We start from the raw sequence: 20,516 nt of genomic DNA on the forward strand, positions 1-20,516 counted from the left end.
ATTGTTCAGGTGATAAACGTTTGCACGAGTGTAACATCTAAGCCGTCATAAACGGTTCCGTATGTAAGTGTGTATGCGTGTGTTGCTGTAGTGTGTGTTGCGAGCCAGCCAATTAACTCATGGTTTATTCATGTTCCCGTGCGCGGGCAGGAGCTCAGAAGCTAGCCGATGGCTAGCTAGCAATTTATCACAAAATGACAACGTTTTCGCTAGCCGAGAGCATGTTATAGGATCCAAATAAACGTACACGTGAAATTAAAATACTTGTGTGAGTGATTACGGATGGGTGGGTAGCCGTGGGTAATTTTCGCCCATTTGAATGCACCGCAAACCCAATTTTCTTCCGGCCCTTAGAGCCACAGCACCCGAACAAGAGAGCATCCGAGCACCGTTTGCGGATGTGAAGAATGGACCCAGGTTAATGTTATTTGGGGGAGTAACCGGCAGCTAACCTACGGCAGACTTGCATTCCTCGGGGATACGAACAGGTTTTACTGGACGTACCAGGTGTGTACATACATAAGTGTGTCTTTACTCGCGCCACTCACTAACAAAGATGTCGCTGCAGCGGCTACTGCTAAGCTGTTATTTCCCCGTGGCGGGTCCGCTAGCGTTAGCTCTTTTCCGGTGCCCCCGCGGCTGCGTTAGCATATGGCTAGGCTAGGCTAGGTATCCTGGTTACAGTGATCTTTGCCCGCAGACGAAAACACGTTATAATCCGCCAACGCTCACTTTCTCTCTTTTTTTTTAAATCCGCGAATGGTTGAGCATTTAAAGATGAACACATCCGATTGTACGCTAACGTCTTGTGTCCATGTCTCTATGTTAATGAATGAGCTCTTGCTGTGCGACTCTGCATTCAGGGTGCACATCTTCAATTTGTTTACGTTTCATTGAATAGGGACGCTTTTATCGACGTCGCCCCGTGGAAACGTTACATATCATTGGTGTTTTGCGTGACTTTGTGCCTTCTGTGGTGATAGTGACTGATGTAAACACGCCGATGAGCGGAGGGGGAGAAGCAGCACCTGTTAATACTGACACACCTCTGGCGGTATTTAACTTTCAACGCCTCTTTTTACCGATGAGTTTACGCAGACAAATCATAACTCTCCTGGAGCTGGTGTGTCAAAAGGAGCAATCTGTTTCCACTTTGATCTTCTTTTGTTCCAGCCTGTTTTGTCAGTACTTTGGATCAGCTGGACACACTGTTGTTGTTGTGAGAAAACATTTTTTTGCCATTACTGATAAATTGACTTTGCTTGATTCCCTTTTTCTTTCATACAGGCCGCAGATGACGTGAAAGACCAGGATGGTCTGAGTCTGATAGCCACGCAGCCGTGCTCATCTGCATTACGCTGAATTCTATGTCACAGCCCCTTCATCAAGCACCCACGCCAGTTCTTCTCGCCACTTGCTATAATGGAGTGAGTTTTTTTTTCTCTTCTGCTTTTTTCCCCCCTTCCTACAACACACTCTGAAGCCTTCAGCCCATTACTTAAACATACTGCAATCTCCCCATTCTCACAACAGTTGGGCCACACCAGCTGCCAAACTGAATCCCTACACCCGGGCCCGCATGTCAGAGGGCTGGCAGCAGCATGCGGCCGCTCCACCTCCGGTCGTCCACACCATCCCCCCGGGGGCAGAGAGCGCCCTCGGCTGTGCAGTGTATGGCATTGTGCTGCAGCAGGACGCCACGTCTTTGCAGCAGCAGGCCCAGCATGGGCAGCACAGCCAGCAACACGGCGGGACTCCGCAGCACGGAGGCGGGCAGCATGGTCAGCAGCAGCACCCCGCCCAGGCCCAGCAGCCCTCCCTGCAGGTAGGGGCAGAGGGAGGACACAAGTGCGGGGCCTGTGGACACGACATCTCCCACCTGGCCAACCCGCACGAGCACCAGTGCATGGTGAACCAGGACAGGTCGTTCCAGTGCACCCAGTGCATGAAGATCTTCCACCAGGCGACGGACTTGCTGGAACACCAGTGCGTTCAGGTGGAGCAGAAGCCATTTGTGTGTGGGGTGTGTAAGATGGGCTTCTCCCTGCTCACCTCCTTAGCCCATCACCACACGTCCCACAACAGCACCAACCCGATGAAGTGTTCGATATGCGAGAAGACCTACCGGCCGGGCTCCTCCGGCAACGTCACGCCCAACTCCACTAACGCCCAGCAGCCCACCAGCGACGGGGCGTCGGCGAGCAGCAGCTTGTCCATCCTGCCCTTCCCGTCGTCGCGGGACCGGCCGTACAAATGCTCCGTCTGCCAGAAGGGCTTCAGGCACCTGTCGGAACTCACACGGCACGAGCGGGTGCACACGGGGGAGAAGCCCTTCAAGTGCGACACGTGCGACAAGGCCTTCAGCCAGTCGTCCCACCTGCAGCACCACCAGCGGACTCACAGCAGCGAGCGCCCGTTCAAGTGTGCCGTATGCGAGAAGAGCTTCAAGCATCGCTCCCACCTGGTGCGCCACATGTACGTGCACTCGGGCGAGCACCTGTTCAAGTGCAACCTGTGCGAGTTGCACTTCAAGGAGTCGTCCGAGCTCCTCCATCACCCCTGCCACCCGCAGGGCTCCCGCCCATTCCGCTGCGCGGCGTGCGGCAAGGGCTTCAAGCGGCCGTCGGACCTCCGGCAGCACGAGCGCACGCACTCGGAGGAGCGGCCCTTCCACTGCGACGAGTGCCAGATGAGCTTCAAGCAGCAGTACGCGCTGGTGCGCCACCGCCGCACGCACAAGGACCCGGGCGACCGGCCGTTCAAATGCAACTTGTGCGACAAGGGCTTCATGCAGCCCTCGCACCTCCTCTACCACCAGCACGTCCACGGCATGGACAACCTGTTCAAGTGCGCCTCGTGCCAGAAGGAGTTCAGCCAGTCGGGGGAGCTGCTCCGGCACAAGTGCGGCGAGCCGTCCAACTCGTCGCCGGACAAGCCCTACAAGTGCGACGTTTGTGGCAAGGGCTACAAGAAGAGCTCCACGCTGCAGCGTCACCAGAACTCCCACTGCCAGGAGAAGCCCCTGAAGTGCTCGCTGTGCGACCGCCGCTTCCTCTCCTCCTCGGAGTTCGTCCAGCACCGCTGCGACCCGTCGCGGGAAAAGCCGCTGAAGTGCCCCGAATGCGAGAAGCGCTTCAAGTACTCGTCGGACTTGAACCGCCACCGGCGGGTGCACACGGGGGAGAAGCCGTACAAATGCGACCACTGCAACAAGGGCTTCAAGCAGCGCGAGCACATGACCAAACACCAGAACACGCACTCCAGGGAGGGCCAGTTCAAGTGCGTTTGGTGCGGCGAGCGTTTCAGCGACTTGGGCTCTTTGCAGGATCACACGGTGCAGCACACCGCCGAAGGAGGGGACTACCCGGTGCCCCAGTGCTTATAAATGCTTTTAAAGACTTTGGAACAGACAGTCGCCCCTAACCTCCTGTCCTCTTGTCCATCCGTTGTAGGCTGTTCTCATTGCCTTCAGTCACACCAGGTGAACATCACATTGTTGTTGCTTTGCTAAGCTGCCCTGAGCATTTAAGTACTGTGACCATGTCATTCCCGAGCACCCGGAGCTACACTTTGCCTTTTCTTTTCCTGCTTATTTCCGCCTCTCGTTTTATTTTAATTTTTCTCAACCGGAGCAAGTACGTTTAAAGGTGTACTTAATGAATCCGTATCCATCTTAGCTGACTCGGACAGGGACTGTCTTTGCTGCTACAGGGGTTCTTTCCTTGTTTTTCTTGACTCCCTCTTCATGCCTGATGACATTGCTTGTCCTGTCCCTCTCTTGTTCTTCCTCTCACTTTTACTTGGTTTTGCTTGCTCCCCCTCCTCCTGTCGCTGTCAGCGGTGGTTTTGACTAAACCCCTCAGACACACACGTACTCACATTCGTTAAATCAGGTTCCTCCCCTGTCTCACCCGTCAATATAGACAAATATTAAAGAAAATATATAAATATATCTACTTCAAACAGATATAATGGGCATATCCCTGCATGTGCCAATGCTGCTGTTAATTTGTTTTGAATGTGTCCAATTTGGAACATTACAGTCCATCTCTCAACCTGTACATAGTGTGCGTGCGTGCGTGCCCGTATATATAGTCAAAGGTGTTTCTTAAAATCATGTGAGAACCGTTTTTGTATTCTTGCAATTTTCAACCACGTAAAATGTTTTTGACAGATGTCCTTATTTTTGAGTAGTTCATGTAATGATTGTATCTGTCTGTTGCAGGGAATCTCAAAGAGCAACGTGTGTGTGTGAGAAAATTCTTATTGTGTCAAACAGGGAACTTTAGACTGTAGAGAATTGCATTAGAAATGTTTACGCAGACCTGCGTCCCTTTTTTATACATTTTCTTTGTTTTTCATTCAGCTGTTTTTGCAGAAAGAGCCTGTGTTCAAAGTTTCAGATTTTTAAAAGGAATACAAACAATGTTTCTCCTGTTTCGTGCTGAGCTCCACTCTGTCACAACGGGCCTTCATTGGGTTTTTCTACCGGAGTGAATGAACTCCTTCTGAATGCTATGAGATTGTAGTTGCGCTTGAGGAGCCAAGCGGACACATTGGTTCACGTGATCGTGGTTCCTTTGGGTGCCGCATTGAATACAAATGAAGGAGGCCAAGGGGACTGTAGTGTTTCATTTTTATTCGGGCACTCACTTTTCGTTTTGTCTTTAGCCTTAAACACTTTCCCTTTCTCCTCTTTTGCTTTCTGTCCCTGTCCGTCATCATACGAGGTCAGGTGGTCACTCTCATTGGACACCATATTTTTTTTCTGAACCTGGCATTGTGAAATTGAGAACAACTTAAGGAAGTACTGTTTTTTTATGCTTTCTCATTTGTTTGTATTCTTTTTGTTATTAATCTATCAATTTGTATGAAAATGTGTATTCGGAGGAGAGACCAGGGCCCCGCTGAGGAAGGGAAGATGAGCTTGTTTTTTATTTTGAACATCTTGTTGCTCAGCTTCTATGATTGTTTTGTTTTTTCCAAAGCCAAATCACAGTCCAAACATGAATTCCTTAGTGGTAGTGTAAATGTGTAACCATACAACACACATAAGGAATCAATAAGGCTGGTTTCATATTTTCCAAAAAATACAAGTGCCCAAGAACTTGACGTCACCCGATGTGCACGATAATAGCAAAGATAATTGCTCATGCAGCAACGTTAACGGACAGTGAGGAACACGGCAAAGCATCTCCATCAATCCCAGGCTTTGATCAGTCAGGGAAAGCAGAGGAACGTCTTCTGTATAAGCACAAATAAAAATATTGTCTCTGACCTTCCCAGTTCCATTGCATAACCCCGTCAGACCCTGGTGTCTCCCACTCTGCATGCTTGCTGTGTTAGATCCTGTGTTCTGTCCCTGGGAGCTGGTGCCTCCTCCTCCTCCTCCTCCTCCTCCTCCTCGTCCCTTCCCAAGCCTTTTTTTCAAATTGTACTGTAGTCCATGTGAATGATGTTAGGAGAGGAAAGAAAAAGAAACGTGGTGCCGTACAGTATGTCTACATTCATGCTGAGATTATCTGTATGTATGTAGCATTTGATTACACAGCACTAACAAATAAAACTTTTTTTCATCTATAAATCCAGTTGAGTTCTGAAGAAGGAAATACATTGTTCTTGTTTGTCAACCTAAAAAATAAATACCCCCCAAAATTTGTATGAGAAACTGCACTGTAATTATCCGATTCTTACCAATGACAACCAAGTATCATATTGATAACATAATACGATGCCTGAAACATAATATGCAATGTTTTTTTATTTGGAGAGACCCATTCTTATTTTAAAAGTTTTTGACAAATGTGAAAATTGAATACGGATAAAATTGTCAAACGCTTTGACAGAAATTAAGCCTTCAACTTTGGCTCCTTTCACATCCTCCCCACTGGGGGGCGCTGTGGACCCCCACATCCCTCCTCTCCGCTCCGGCAGCCAGCGCCTCCACATCCGGGCGGCTCGCTCCTCTTCATTCGCAGGTCGCTTCGCTTCCCGTTGCCCTCTCGGCCACCGGGGAGGTCCGTGGCCGCAGAAGAAAAAGCCTCCAGATTCCCGGGCGTCTGGCACCGGGCTCCTCAGGCCCGTCCCACCCCCCACCCCACCGCACCGCACAGCCGGTCGCTCATGACGCGAGCCCCGCCGATGGTGGTGCCCGGCGCCGAGCGCTCCCCGTCGGTGCGACATCTCCGCGCGGAAGTAGCATCGCTGGCTAACGTTAGCTAACAACATCGATTTATCTGCTGCTCCACCCCCATCAATCCCATCCCCTCTACCCTCTCCCATCTCCCCTCTCCCTCCGTCGACCCCCCGCTACCGATCCATCTCATCAACATCTGATTCGTAGCTAACACTGGATCCCCTCTCCCCCTTCTCCCCCACCACGTCCCCCATCCTCGACCGTCCATCGGCCAGCGCAGGAAGCCTGCCGGTTCCCCCACTCAAGAGTTTTAGCCCGTGGGATTTTAAACCACCGACCCCCCCCCCCCCCCCCCCCCGCTCCTCCTCTGTGGCCTTTTAGGGGTTCAGTTTCCGCTCTACCTCAACGTCCCGATGCCTCCAAGCCCCTGTTTGTGATCCCAGCTGCATTCTCCCCCGTTCCATAAGACCCCACCGACATCAGCCCCGCTGTCTCTAACAACCCGACCAGGGGACACGGCACGGTGTACATCTCCGGTTCCGTACCCCGGGCAACCGGACGGATTTTGCGTGACACCGCCCCCGTGCCACGGGTCTCGCCATGCCTGGTCCGGTGGCCGGTAGCAAGTCCCGCGTGTACGCAGACGTCAATACCCTGAAGAGCCGGGAATACTGGGACTACGAGGCCCACGTGCCCAACTGGAAGTGAGGACGTTTCCGTTTGCTGCAGGTTGCTCTCGTTGCATGCGCGTGATGTCCGACCACAGCAGCTAATGGTCCCGTGCTGGCATGTGTGACAGATGTTAGGCACGTGGGACAGATGTTTGCATGTGTGACAGATGGGTGTCAATCATTGGACCCGTAGCTGTGAGGGTGTGATTAAAGATAACACAGTCTCCCAAAACCCCTTCGACCCCCCCCCTTACCTCTGCCTCAATCCCCATGCTCACCCAGTCTTGAGATCACAACCAGGACCCCCCCCCAGTCTTGATTGCAGTGACAAGTACATTCATCAACAAATCACTAGCTTCTTTGCATGTGGATGCTGAGATTGTTTTTGTCTTTCTCCTCACATGCTGTTGTCTCTCCGTTCCCATAGCAACCAGGAGGACTACCAGCTGGTCCGTAAACTGGGCAGAGGGAAATACAGCGAGGTGTTCGAGGCCGTCAACATCACCAACAACGACAAAGTGGTGGTCAAGATCTTGAAGGTGAGCGGTGGGATCCACTTAACCTGAATGTTCGGAGGCCTCCAGCCGTCGAAAATGAATTTCCCCGTAGTAGAACCTGACTTGTGTGACTTTTACATCTTGTTATTTTTTTGTTTTACTTTTTTAGCCGGTTAAGAAAAAGAAGATCAAGCGAGAGATCAAGATCCTGGAGAACTTGCGAGGTGGGACCAACATCATCCGGCTGGTGGACGCAGTCAAAGACCCAGTGGTAGGCTCGCTAGTGGCACGTCGGCCCAAAATGCTCCTCGCAAAAATTGAATAAAAGTGTCTTTCCTCTAAAGATTAAATCTTCTATATTGAGGAGTAATCACTTTAGAAAGCCTGTATTTTACACACTGTTGTTTAATCCTATTTTAAACACAAAACTACACGTATGTGATTACATTACATGTCATTTAGCTTTTATCCAAAGCGACGTACGATAAGTGCATTCAACCATAGGGTACAAACTCAGGAGAACAAGAAACAAGAAAGTGCAATTTCCTCAAATGTGATCATCTTGGAGGCAGAATTCCACCGGGTGCAACATTGAACTAGCGACTCTTCCCGTTGTCCTCGTGCACTTTGCTTTGCTCTCAGCTCTCCGTCATTTGACGGCTGTGTTTGAAGTGGCAACAATCTCCCCACATTTAGCCGGGACGTTTTCCAAACCCCTGTCTTTTAGGGACACAGTGGTGGTCCTCTGCAGGGTGGATGTAGCCTAGCAGTTAATTGCGTTAAAATATTTTATTGGATTAATCGCGGCCACAATAATCTCATAGATCAATGTGTTAACTTTGACAGTCCTAATTATTAAATACACCGTTTTTTGACGGTGTGCTTGGAATTAAGTAGCAACAGGGCGACTATCTTTCCTTACGTCCAGTTCATGTGCAGGTCACGACCCCGCCGGGGCCTTTTCAGATACGCGGCCATTCGGTCACCGTCCTTGTGTTTGACTCATGTCGTCTCCTCTCTTCTCTCGTCTCTTTGTGGCGGCGGCACAGTCCAGGACTCCGGCGCTCGTCTTTGAATGCATCAATAACACAGACTTCAAGGTACAGTGGCCGCCTCTCGCAATCATTCAGTCATTACTTAATCCGTGAAGGAGGCAGCAGCTTTCTCTTTTTCGTTTCAAATTAAATCCTGACAAAAATGCTTTTACCTGCAGGAGTTGTACCAGAAGTTGACAGATTATGATATCCGTTTCTATATGTATGAACTACTCAAGGTGAGTCTTTTGACTTCTTCCTCCCCTCCTTTTTTTTCCCCCTTTATTTTAAAAATAAGTGGCATCTCATCTTCTGAATGAGACATTTTCCCTTCTGTCTCTATTTTGGGTTCTGGGATCACACAAATGTATACTCATATTATGAGTGTGTGTGTGTGTGTGTGTGTGTGTGTGTGTGTGTGCGTGTGTGCGCGTGTGTGTGTGTGCGTGTGTGTGCGCGTGTGTGCGCGCGCGTGCAGGCTCTGGACTACTGTCACAGTATGGGAATCATGCACCGCGACGTCAAACCCCACAATGTGATGATCGACCACCAGTTGAGAAAGGTAGCTGGTGCCCTAAATAGTCCTGTTTTCATGTTCTTGTCTTCACACACCGCATTCTCTCTCTCACTCACAGACACTGACTTTTGATGTATATATATTGTTTTGCTCTCTCTCCATTGTATCATTCCCCCTTTGTTGTATGTTCATATTCTCCCCAATTTGGAAAGGTGATTATTGTTGCTTTATAATTGGCAGTCAGAATACTTTCCATCAGTCTTGGCAGCCATCATATCTACCTAGTGGTTGGTGCTGCTATAGCTCGTTTTTATTATTGTCTTTACAGCATCAAATCTTGCTATATTGTCCAAGAAAGCATTATGCATTTCCTGCATTCTACAAATTAAAGCAGATGTGGATTATGCCCACAGAGATTCATAACACACCCCTTTAACTGTGCCATTCTCCAACTAAACAGTTAATTAAACCGTTAAGCTGGAGGTTTTTTCTCCTCTTTTTGAGAGACGTTCTGTGAAGATGAAGGACGATGACTTGTGTGTTCCCACAGCTACGCCTTATAGACTGGGGTTTGGCAGAGTTCTACCACCCATCCCAGGAGTACAACGTCCGGGTGGCCTCGCGTTACTTCAAAGGCCCCGAACTCCTGGTGGACTACCAAGTAAAACAAACCCACACCGAAACCCAGCCGATGCCTTTTTAAACAACTTTCAGAAATATAAGAGAAGAACACACGGCAGAGAAAGCTTTTTCGTCCGCACACATGGATGATACTGATGTCTGTGTTTTCATCATCGGCAGTGCTGTTTGATGATCCTGTGTTTCAGATGTACGATTACAGCCTGGACATGTGGAGCTTGGGCTGCATGCTGGCCAGTATGATATTTCAGAAAGAGCCCTTCTTCCACGGACAGGACAACTACGACCAGGTGCGTTATTGAGAAGGATCTCTTCACTTATCAAGTGTTCAGTTCAAACAAGAGTATACAACTGCATAAAGGGTATTTCATAAATACATGTAATTATTCCTTTGAATTCACAATACATTGAATGTGATGTGACAAAAGCAGGTAGTGTTTGATGGCTTGCTCCTCAGCTCGCACAAGGCCTCTGGTGTCTGTTCCGACAGGTGGACTGCCGGTCCAACAGAACAAGAGCCTTTTGAGGGGTGGGGGGTGGGGGCGGGGAAACCATGTCATAATATTTCAAATGTTCTCATTTCAGCTGGTGCGAATCGCCAAGGTCCTTGGGACGGATGAGCTGTTTGGTTACCTGCGCAAATACCACATTGAACTGGACCCGCGCTTCAAAGACCTGCTGGGACAGTAAGTCCTCTCCGACTCTGCCGCCTTGTGGTCCCAACAGACCCCTCACACTTTCCTGCAGTTTACAATATTACAGACATGTGCTGTGTACATATTATATATATATATAGAATACAGGTTAAAAAAAGAACAGTTTTAGCATAAAATAGTTCAAATAAGCAACTCTCTGAATATGGTGGTACTTTTACTGTAACAGTGTGTGATGGTTTTTGAACAGTGGACGATCTACAGCAAATAACTGCAAAACACTTAATTTAAATATGCACAGGCGGCATTAGGGGGAAATGTTAAAGTGCTAATTGGCGTGTGTGTGTGTGTGTGTGCAGGCAGAGCAGGAAGCGCTGGGAACAGTTTGTGCAGACGGAGAACCAGCACCTGGTGAGTCCTGAAGCTCTGGACCTGCTGGACAAGCTGCTACGTTACGACCACCAACAGAGGCTGACGGCCACGGAGGCCATGGAGCAGCCCTACTTCTGTAAGCGAGACGCGCACGTTGGGGGCGTTGTTGCAGGACTTGTAGCATTGAGATGTAAAGAAGGCAGATGGCAGTTGGGAGTGACCGTGGCATATTCCCCCTCATTCCCACCGCGGTGGCTCCAAGTAGTTTCCGAGTCTGTCGTCATACATGCAAACAAGCAAGGGGCGTCTAACATTAGGCCCAAGCGTCTCGCGGTCCTTTCCTCCACGGAAACATCTCTACTGCACACTTCAAGTCTCGTTTAGAAGAGTCCTGAGCACTAAAGTTTGTTCCTCTCTCCTCTCGCAGACCCGATAATAAAGGAGCAGTCTCTGTCAAACTCTGACAATAACATGGTAACCAGTGGCAACACTACGGCACGATGAAACGCAGGTAATGGTTAGAAACATGTATTCTTCTCCCATCAACACCACTATACGCTTTTTTTCACGTTACAGGACTTTAATTTATTCACGTTTTGAAGGGACCGACAAGTAGCGTTAAAAACTGTGGCACGGCCCGTTAGTACCACATCCGAAAAACCAAAGGCCACTTATCTGAAACCCGCCTGGAGTTGTTGGAGTCCAGCGACAGAAGGAAGACTTTTCCGTAAAATGTTGTGTTTCTGAAACGGTTTTCCATCTTTCCTCCCACCAGATGACGATGATGAAGAAGAAGAAGAGGAGGAACAAGAAGAAGAAGATGATGATGTTACCTCAGTTTTGTACCCAGTTGTGATATTAACTGTGTACAGTGACAATGGATCAAAGTAACTCGGACCAGTTCCACTCTTCACAGATATGTTCATACACACACACACACACACACACACACTTTTAAAGGTCAGTCACTCCTCCTCGTCTTCCTCTTCTCGCTCCGTCGTCCCTCCTTTATATAATCTCCAGATTGTTTCAATCAGCAAGGAGAACCCCCCCCTCCCCCCGCCTGTCTGCCCCCCCCTCATCGTCCCCCGTCCTGTGTCCCCCAACAGACAGACGTCTACTGCTCCATTTCTGACAGTGGCACGGTGGACTCTCTAGAATGATGATAATATTAATGAAAAATAAATGATTTTTATTTAGATGACGTCTACCTGTGTCAAGAGGGAGTTATTGCTAGTTCTTTTTTTCTTTTTTACAGTACGATATTATTTTGTATTTTTGGACGAAGACACATTTTCTTGATGTGTAATCATACGAATTCATACCGATCACCTGACTTCACAATCTGATAACACACTTAAGGACCCACACTGGACACTAAACCTTTAACTAAACATGTTCAAAATGACGAGTTTGATGTGAACACAGAGCGATGGACTCTAAGCAAACGGATGGTAGCGTGTCAGTGAGGGTTGTTGTGAGTTGTGTAAAGCTGCCACAACCAGTTTGCTGTCTCTCCTTTTTGCTTCCAAAAGCTCAGGATAGGTGCTTCAGGCAGAAGACCAGACCGAAGTCAAACAAAGAGCCATTTCCTGCAGGAGGTGGTGGGGACCAAAAGAGAGCAATACTGGACTTGCATTTAACTCCAAATATGTTGCTTCATAACTGCTGTATGTTTAACTCAACTGAAGTTCTTGCCATTTCAACCCCAATTCTTTGATGTCGCAGTATGCTAAAATTGTTGAGCTATTTATTTTCTAACTAACAGGTTGCTGTTAGGTTGCAGGTTGCTGCAACACTTGTGTCACACAAGTGTTGCATTTAGAAATGACACCTCTGTAATAACGTGATTATGCTGAGCTAATAGTTTTATCACATGAATTTGAATACTCTATTTCCATTCCAGGTCAGCATTAAACATATAATGGGTTATGTATAATCTTGAAACAAAAGAGAATGTTGGGAACATAATTTCAGCCATACAATATGGAAAATACCTTTTGTTCCTGATTAAGTTATCAACCAATTAATGTTAACATTTTCTCATCCAAATATTGCATGGATAAGGCCACCGTTACAGTTTTATTACAATATCTTTACCAAATTTTTTTAACAAGTTGCTACCTTTAAATGTTTTCTCCGTCTTTCCCCCGTTTAATAATTGTCATAATTTTCCCCCCGTGCCGGTTTGGACTCCTGCCGGTGCGTTGCAGCGCTTGTTGGAGTGTGGGAAAAAGGACACTCAATTTGTCTCATTAGTTCTTGACTGACAATTTCATTTGTCACATGACTGCTTGTTGTTTATTTTATTATGTGGTGCTTGCCGCTGTGCAGGTTATAATTAACTACGTTGTTCAACGTAGTTGTCTTTCACAGGTCACTAAACACTTGTGCGTGCGTGTGAGTGTGTGTTTGCGTATGTGGGTGTGTGTGTGAGTGTGGTATCCAATGTCGCCCTGTACAGAAACCAGAGCTTCAGCTTCCTCTGTTCTACAACCTGACTCCTTGCTCAGATTCTTGGTGCACACACACACACACACACACACACATAGAAGCAGATGTATATGGATTTGCATGGACATCCCCTGTTCACAACAAACGCGCACACATACACACGGGTAGCTCTGTTTTCTGTGAGCTGTGGTTTCCTCAGTATCAGTATCTTGTCTGCAGAATAATGATTCTGTAAAGAAATGTAACTTCTGGACATTGTAGTCAGTAGCTTTCCATCGGACCACCTTTCGTTCGGCTGTGATACTTTCGCACACGACTGCGTGCACACTACAGCCAACAGTGTTCACTCTCGAACACACGAGATGTTGCACGGGAGCTTTGAATCAAGTCTGGCAAAGATTTAGTAGCTGTTTGTTTCATTGTTCACTTACATTTTTTCCTTATGATATGATCGTGTAGATTAAAGTATTGGCGACACATTTGAGGCGTCTTCACTGCAGAGATAATGTCTGCTCCACTCCCAATTGGTCCCGCTTTGACAACGACACCCCCAGGGCCCAACCCATTACTCTCTCAAAGGAAAGGGTGCACATTGCATCCCATGGCAGAGCCCTCAAGGTGTGTAAATGTTTCAAGAAGACCACCTGAACCAGGTCATTGATGGGCTTTCTTTGGGCATCTTCAAAGTTGCTTGTGGAATGCCTCTGTGAACCTCAGCTTTTTGCATATGAGACCCTTCATGACCAGGACAATGCGCCATTGTTGCCTTCAGCCTTTGCGTTTTATAGCAAGCTTCTGGGTGTCGTCTTGACCTCACCTTCACCTCTGGCCTGGAACTTTTTTCTTTAAGCGCTCCAGCGAAACGCCAGCCAACTGTATGTTTCTCTCGCTTCCCATCTGTGCCGTCTGAATAAAATGTACGAAAGGTCTATTTCTGCCGTGAGCCAGTTCCGGTGCTAATTCACCACATAACAATGTATTTGTATAACATAATTGTATAGTGCTCAGCTTTTAACTGAGGAACGTGCTGAAAGGATGGAACCTGTTTGGACCCTTATTTTGCTCTTCACAGAGCCAACTTCCAAAAATATATATTTTCTTTATCCCTTGAAGAGTATTCGTATACTATTTCGGAACCAACATAAGTGTTCTTGGTTTGAAGGGGGCGGGGCTCTGTTGGAAACGTGCACCAATCATCTTTCGTCAGCATTTGAATCCTCTAATGATGTTTGTTTAGCTACTATTTGTGTCGGTCATAGTCTTTAAAGGAATATATACCTGCATAACCTTTGTTACCTATGAAAAATGAATACAGGATTCAAGCGTGCAGTTATAATTGTTTAATCAATGACTTCTTAAAACTTTTTTTTATTGCAGGAAATTCACAATATCACGCTGCATGCAAAGAGTTCAAGAATTTAGATGTTCTCAGTTTTATCAATAAACAACACTCAAATGCAACAAACATTTCCGAAACAAACAAATATAAGAGGAGTAGGCAGCTCAACGAAATATAAATCCTCTAGTCTCTCCAGAGGATCTGAGGGAACAATATGTCATTTGTGAAATTTCTAGTTTCAGTCATTTTAGGCGGTAAAAAAAAAATCTTGAGGAAGAGCGATAACGCCACCCTCTCCTGTCAGGGAGCAGGTCAAGCGAAGGTCGTCCTCCAACGTCCTCGGTCACGCGGCTACCTGTACGAATAGGAATGATCTTTGTGACCTTTCCCATCGGAGGGGTGATGATCTCCCGTGTCCCTGTGAGAGTCGTACCTTGGTGGGTAGCGGTGGGCTCGGGCTCCGTTAGTCAGCGCACCCGTTTTATGCTGCGCTTGGATCTGAGGCAACTAGGGACGCATTTCTTCTCCGACTTGGTGGCGGGCGACGCGGGGGCCGGGGCGGCGGGGCCTTGCTTCCTGGGTAGAGAAAGAGAGAAACCAGACACGGTAATGAGAGGAGGAAGTGTGATTGAGTGTTTGTTCTGGCAGTGACACGAGACTATTTAATTATTTACTCTGGACTCCTGTGGCCTCGAACCGCCGGTGTGATCAGAGTCCGGTTTGGGGCGGAAGATACCGGCACAAATTATTATCCTCCGTTGACGCATCAATAATGAATTTGCTGATTAGTCATCAGCTCGATGGATGCTTGTGCCCTCAATCATGTACACCAGAAGAATTTTTAAAAAGACGACACAGAAGTATTCTGAAATAAACATTACTAATCTAGGTTTCAACTTCCACATCTACTGATCACTTCAGTGTGTGTTCATATAGTGATCTAGTGCAGGGGTCTCAAACTCGCGGCCCGCGGGCCAATTGCGGCCCTCGGGACGATATTTTGTGGCCCCATCCTTAATATGAAAGTGTAGTGTTAGTGCGGCCCGCAAGTTTTATACTGTAACCCCACTGTCAGCTGCTGTGTGGGACATGTTATGATGTTCTGGTTTCCTACTGTGTGCTTGTCCAGTGAACGTGGCATGCATGTGACTGACATGGGGGGCGGGTCGTGTGTGTCGGCCGAGGTGCAGAGAGCAGGAGGGTGAAATTCAGTTTCCTGCCCTCTTTCGCGCAGGTGATCATGTGACTAACCGTTAGCATCGCTCGTTTAATAAAGTTTTCCTTTACGACTCACACTAACAACACATGAAGCATCTGACGTCACCGACGAGCGTCTCCGTCCATTACTACGCAGCTTCGATTCACGTAACTTCACGTTTGGCTATAAAGGAATTCCACGGTCACATGACCTTAGGTCTCCCCCGCTGAGTTAAAGGAGGACTAGTGTTGTAGTCTCATTCGGACCGATCCCCCAGGGTGGGGTTCAATGACTGCTTTTGAAAGCGAGTGTTAAGTTGTGTTATTGTCGACCATGCCGTTCGGACGCTAGTCTGGCCCGCGTTCGGTTGAAGTGGGCTGCATCTGGCCCGCAGCTGATTTGAGTTTGAGACCCCTGATCTAGTGAATTTAAAGTGGTTTGTGGAAAAACTGAAAAAAACTGCCAGATGAAACTAAATTGGACCCCTTCTTAATAAAGCAGTTTTATATTACAATATGCTTTACCTAATTTTCTATGTTTTGACTATCCGAGAGGTACACATTGTATTTTTATGTTGTTTAATACAGTTTTATAGCCCCGCTGGCGAGCTACCATCGGTCCAGCAATGATGGTTAATTTATTGTTCCAAAACTTTGGCCCAGATGGAAATATCTAACCGGTGAATTGCAATGGAAGTTTGGTACAGATATTTGGGGCCCCTAGTGGGTAAAGCCCAATGACTTTGGCGACATCTTGACTTTGCCTATGGTGCTACAAGCCGGTCAACAGGCTCACTCATCCAGAATCTCAACCCCTCCAACGGATGTATGGCGATTGTATTTTCCTCCGGCGCCAGCAGCAAGTCGACCATCCGCTTTGTCCAATTCCTTTGTGAACAAATACCTGTGAAACCAGCGGCCTCGGCTCTGCTTTTGTGCTTGCCCCCAACGATGAAACGTTAGCATGCTAACATGCTAAGCTGAGATGGTGACATGATGATGACACTAACCACTACGAATCAAGATATGTAACGACGTACTGCACCAGTTACTGGCAACAAGCCAGAGGTCACCGTAGCCGCTTCGTTCCTCACCTCACAGCGGGGGCGGCGGAACTGGTTGCAGCAGCTTCTCCGTTCCTGACCTGCTTCATCACCTTCAGCATGTGACAGATCTGTCTCAGGCTCATCCTCGGAGCGTGGAGGGCCAGGCGGGGCCGCGGGGCGAGGCGAGGGCCCCGCTGTGTGAAGAGAAGCAGATAGTTGGCCTGTCCGGGTCCTCTGCCGAACAGCTGCAGGGGCTGAGCACTGCTATAGCAGGATGCAAACTGGGGGCCGGGGGGGAAGTGAGAAGTGAGACATTTGTCTTGAGTTGCGGAAGAGATGGATCACAGATATACTGTACATGCATACATACTTCATTCCAATATACAATACATCCATGTACACACACACATCCGCACAGTACATGTATACTGTAATCAGTGAATAACAAATGAGGGAGCTGTTGCCGTGGGCTGCGCCTTACAGCCTGAATTCTGAATTGTGGGTGCGGAGATAGGGTGAACTAAAATGTTTGGAGATTCAAGCGGTAATTATTTTAACTTTTTTCAAGATCCCTCTATTTTCTCAAGGTGTTAAAAAGCAGTATGCCTCAGTGCGTTTTTTCATGTGGACCTGATCCTCTTGTGCACAACTCAAATGCCTTGACATGTATTTTAGATAAATATTGTATTTCCAGTTCATGTTCAACGAGGGAATACATGATCCATGCTGAACGTGTTCTCTTTATACCGCCCATAAAGATGTTTTACACAACATTTATTACTCAAAATAATTATTGAGACAAAATAATTCAAATTCACACAGAATCACACAGTGATATTAGCCTCCCAATATGTTACTGGAGCATAATAGATGCTGTAGCTGGATATGGGCTCTGCAGCCTAATACAAAGGCACCATGTGACCAGCTCCAGTCTCAGCTGTGTGCCGCTGTCTTTCACACTTCAAATGTCACACTCCTACACACACTAACACAGAACCTACAGCATTTTAATTAGTTTCTGGGTCGCTGTCGTCCTCGCAGCGACCTGATCATCCTCTCAGTCTGAAACCCGAAACACGCACACACGAACATGCACACGCAGAGGAGTGATCACACAATGACGATTAAACTGTGCAGATGTATTTACAGTAACAACGTTTGATCGTGCACATTTTCCCACCAACGCTTTACTAGTTGCTAGTTTTTACACACACCGATTTTCACACAGATGGACACAATAGTTTTAGTTTTAAATAAAAGAGAAAACACAACTTTTTTCATACTAAATATTAATATCAATAACACATTTCACCAATTCAACTGGTTTGTATACTTCAGGAATGACACAGCACTTACTAGCAAAGAAGACACAAAGTTTGAGTTGACACGCGCACACAAATACATACAAACAACCCAACTCCTCTTCTTGTGAGGTCACTTTTAAATAAAGCATTTACAAGCCTTTAGTCTGAACTCTGTCTCAAAGCGACCTCACTTTTCAAGTCTGTTTTCTGTTCCGTTTTCACAAAGATAGACAAGTATTCCCCCCCCCCACACACACACACACACAGACACACACACAGCACGCAGATACTTACAGGGACGACAGTAGCCATCTTTATGCTCCGGGGTAGAGAAATGACTATCCCAATAGGAACCGCTGCCTTCTTATAGATGTTGACACAACGATGGGCCAATCACCCTTAAGAAGACAAAGTGACCTGACCTACTTTTGACATGCTGACACACACACACACACACACACACACACACACACACACACACACACATTTTTCCTCAGGTTACACGACATTGAAACGCAGTCTGTTGTTAAGGACTCTTTTGTAATGCGTGTAAAAGTTAGGGGGGGGGGTTGCATGATAGCTCAGAGACAGCAGGGGGACTGTGAGGACAGACGGATGTCTGGAGTGAAGAGAGCGATGGAAGCTGCTGTCACAGTGTAGGGTGACGTGCCAGAACAGCGAGATCTTCAATCTGCACAACATCTCTCATGCTACTGTGTAGTTCATGAAGGACGAGGAAACAGGAAAAGGGTGAACTGCCGACACATCGAGCAGTACCAACTCAACGCCTCCAAACATTAGCCACAGACAGACACAGACTTGTCTTTTGACTGTAAGAAGATGCTGAACAGCAGGCATAACAATGATGCAAAACACAACTGCAATGCACTTAAATATAAATATACATACATATATACATTTGCTCCACCTGTCAAGAGCAACAGCATGCAAAAACATGTATATGCATATAAAGATGTAAAAATAACATGATGACTCACCTAGCTGTACGAATGCAAAGCTGAGAGAAGAAGGGTGTGAGAGAACATTTTCTGCTGAGTACTCTGCCTGTGTTTGGGTGTTGCATCGTCTGCAGAAAAAGAAACACCAAATGGGATTTTGTCATGTGTTTCATGTTGTCTCACCATCACTAACTCTCTTAAATCCCCTCTGCTGAGGTGTTTGCCACATCCTCCATCACCCGCATCACCATGTTTTACTGCACACGGCCCATGCTGAGGTCCCGCGCTGCCCTCTGCTGTTCGCTGCACCCCCCTTGTCACGCCTCGTCCAGGAAACTAAGTACTTTTTATTATTTACCTCAGATTTCACTGTGTCCTGTTTCACTCTGTCAATCAGATTACATTACAAGTCATTTTAGCTGACGCCTTTATTCAAAATGACGTACATTTCATTTTTAAACCATCGTTTTTCACATTTTGCACAGGGAGCAATTAGGGGTTTGGTATCTTGCTCAGGGACACGGGACATGGAGCAGCCAGGGTTCGAACCCGCCAACCTTGCAGTTCCCGGCGCACTCTCTCTACTCCATGTGTCCCCATGGTTCCCTCTCCCTCCAACCGTCTTGACGTCCCTCATGTCTTCTCAGTGCGCTGATTGTGGCCGCCTTCCCAACTGTGGCCACCTGCACAGCAAAATTCAGTTTGAGTTAATTTTCCGGTGTTAGGCAAAAGTGTTGAAGTGAGTTGAAATCACACTGCAAAAAGATTGGGACATTATAAACACCAGCTTAAAGGCCGTGAACTCTGCCTCAAACAGAGAACAATTATTGTTTTGTCTTATTTTACTGCATGTATGTGAGTGGTGTTGTATGCGGACTCCAGTGGGCCGGTGAATGACTGCCTCATTCTTTATTGATAAGACAAATGAGGCCTTTAACCTCCTTATAGGATTTTAAAATGTGGTGACACTTTCTATGACGCCCATGTCTACGATGACCTTTGACGTATACTAAAAGCATTTCATAATGATGTATTCAAGGTCAGGAATCACAAAGCTTCATAAGTGCTTTGTAAGGTGTTTTTTTGAAAGAGTCACTTTTGTTAATCATACGTTTACATGAATTCATCTTTTTATTTTGTGTCAATTGAATGTAAAGAGTGAGTTAAGTTGTCCTAGTATCAATTTTGAAATTGAAAAGAATGCCAGCTGGTGACCAACAAATATGAGGTATTATATGTCTCCTACAAGTAATAAAAAATGCTATAACATATGTTATGATGGTTATGCTGAGTGATTACGATTATACAGTGTCATAAAAAAGATTATTATTGTTATTGCCGGAGCTTAGGTCGACGATGCATTATATGAAGAATTTTAGATGACTGGAGGCAACGTGGTCTGATACAGATGTGTTATAGGTGAGGGATGTGCTGTTAATGGCTAAATGAAGGTGAAATAAATCCATCTAAAAGTGACGTCTGAACCATTGTAAGAAATAGAAACTGTTTAACTAACTGCAAGACAACAATACATTTTCCCCTGACTGTTTAAGTAAGCTAACATTAGAAATTGACATCCCTTTCTCTTTTTTCACACCACATCGCATACTCTAAAACACGCGGCCCCCCGAGGGCGCTCGTGCACAGTTGCTCGGTCATCTTTAGCAGTCAAACTAGTTTTTTTTAATCGTTGGAATG

The 20,516-nt window shown here is 46.9% G+C and overlaps 3 protein-coding genes across 6 annotated transcripts; 2 read left to right on the forward strand and 1 right to left on the reverse strand.

Moving 5' to 3' along the window:
- The first annotated feature begins 114 nt into the window (after positions 1-114).
- Positions 115-5,584, forward strand: znf319b (zinc finger protein 319b). 2 transcript variants are annotated; one of them, XM_040162768.2, is made up of 3 exons: positions 115-507; positions 1,288-1,427; positions 1,534-5,584. In XM_040162768.2, exons 2-3 carry the CDS (start codon positions 1,423-1,425, stop codon positions 3,383-3,385), a joined length of 1,857 nt encoding a protein of 618 aa, XP_040018702.2. In that variant the 5' UTR covers positions 115-507; positions 1,288-1,422; the 3' UTR covers positions 3,386-5,584. The 2 variants fall into 2 exon arrangements, with proteins under 2 accessions (XP_040018702.2, XP_077938584.1); XM_078082458.1 differs by lacking the exon at positions 115-507 and adding an exon at positions 547-1,054.
- Positions 5,585-5,917: 333 nt separating this feature from the next.
- Positions 5,918-11,723, forward strand: csnk2a2b (casein kinase 2, alpha prime polypeptide b). Its single transcript, XM_078082460.1, has 12 exons — positions 5,918-6,840; positions 7,235-7,346; positions 7,474-7,575; positions 8,354-8,404; positions 8,518-8,577; positions 8,817-8,900; positions 9,406-9,516; positions 9,683-9,784; positions 10,080-10,180; positions 10,507-10,655; positions 10,947-11,030; positions 11,295-11,723. Exons 1-11 carry the CDS (start codon positions 6,737-6,739, stop codon positions 11,021-11,023), a joined length of 1,053 nt encoding a protein of 350 aa, XP_077938586.1. The 5' UTR covers positions 5,918-6,736; the 3' UTR covers positions 11,024-11,030; positions 11,295-11,723.
- Positions 11,724-14,298: 2,575 nt separating this feature from the next.
- LOC144383705 (uncharacterized) lies at positions 14,299-19,095 on the reverse strand. Of its 3 annotated transcripts, XM_078082463.1 has the most exons (6): positions 19,002-19,095; positions 18,858-18,877; positions 18,154-18,295; positions 16,604-16,836; positions 14,746-14,888; positions 14,299-14,667 (listed from the first exon to the last, which is right to left on the reverse strand). In XM_078082463.1, the coding sequence occupies exons 3-5, from the start codon at positions 18,169-18,171 to the stop codon at positions 14,780-14,782; spliced, it is 360 nt and encodes a 119-aa protein (XP_077938589.1). In that variant the 5' UTR covers positions 18,172-18,295; positions 18,858-18,877; positions 19,002-19,095; the 3' UTR covers positions 14,299-14,667; positions 14,746-14,779. The 3 variants fall into 3 exon arrangements, with proteins under 3 accessions (XP_077938589.1, XP_077938588.1, XP_077938587.1); XM_078082462.1 differs by having other exon boundaries at positions 14,299-14,888; XM_078082461.1 differs by having other exon boundaries at positions 18,858-19,077.
- Between the last annotated feature and the right edge of the window lie 1,421 nt (positions 19,096-20,516).

This window comes from Gasterosteus aculeatus, chromosome X (assembly GCF_964276395.1).
Source record: "Gasterosteus aculeatus chromosome X, fGasAcu3.hap1.1, whole genome shotgun sequence".
NCBI lineage: Eukaryota > Metazoa > Chordata > Actinopteri > Perciformes > Gasterosteidae > Gasterosteus > Gasterosteus aculeatus.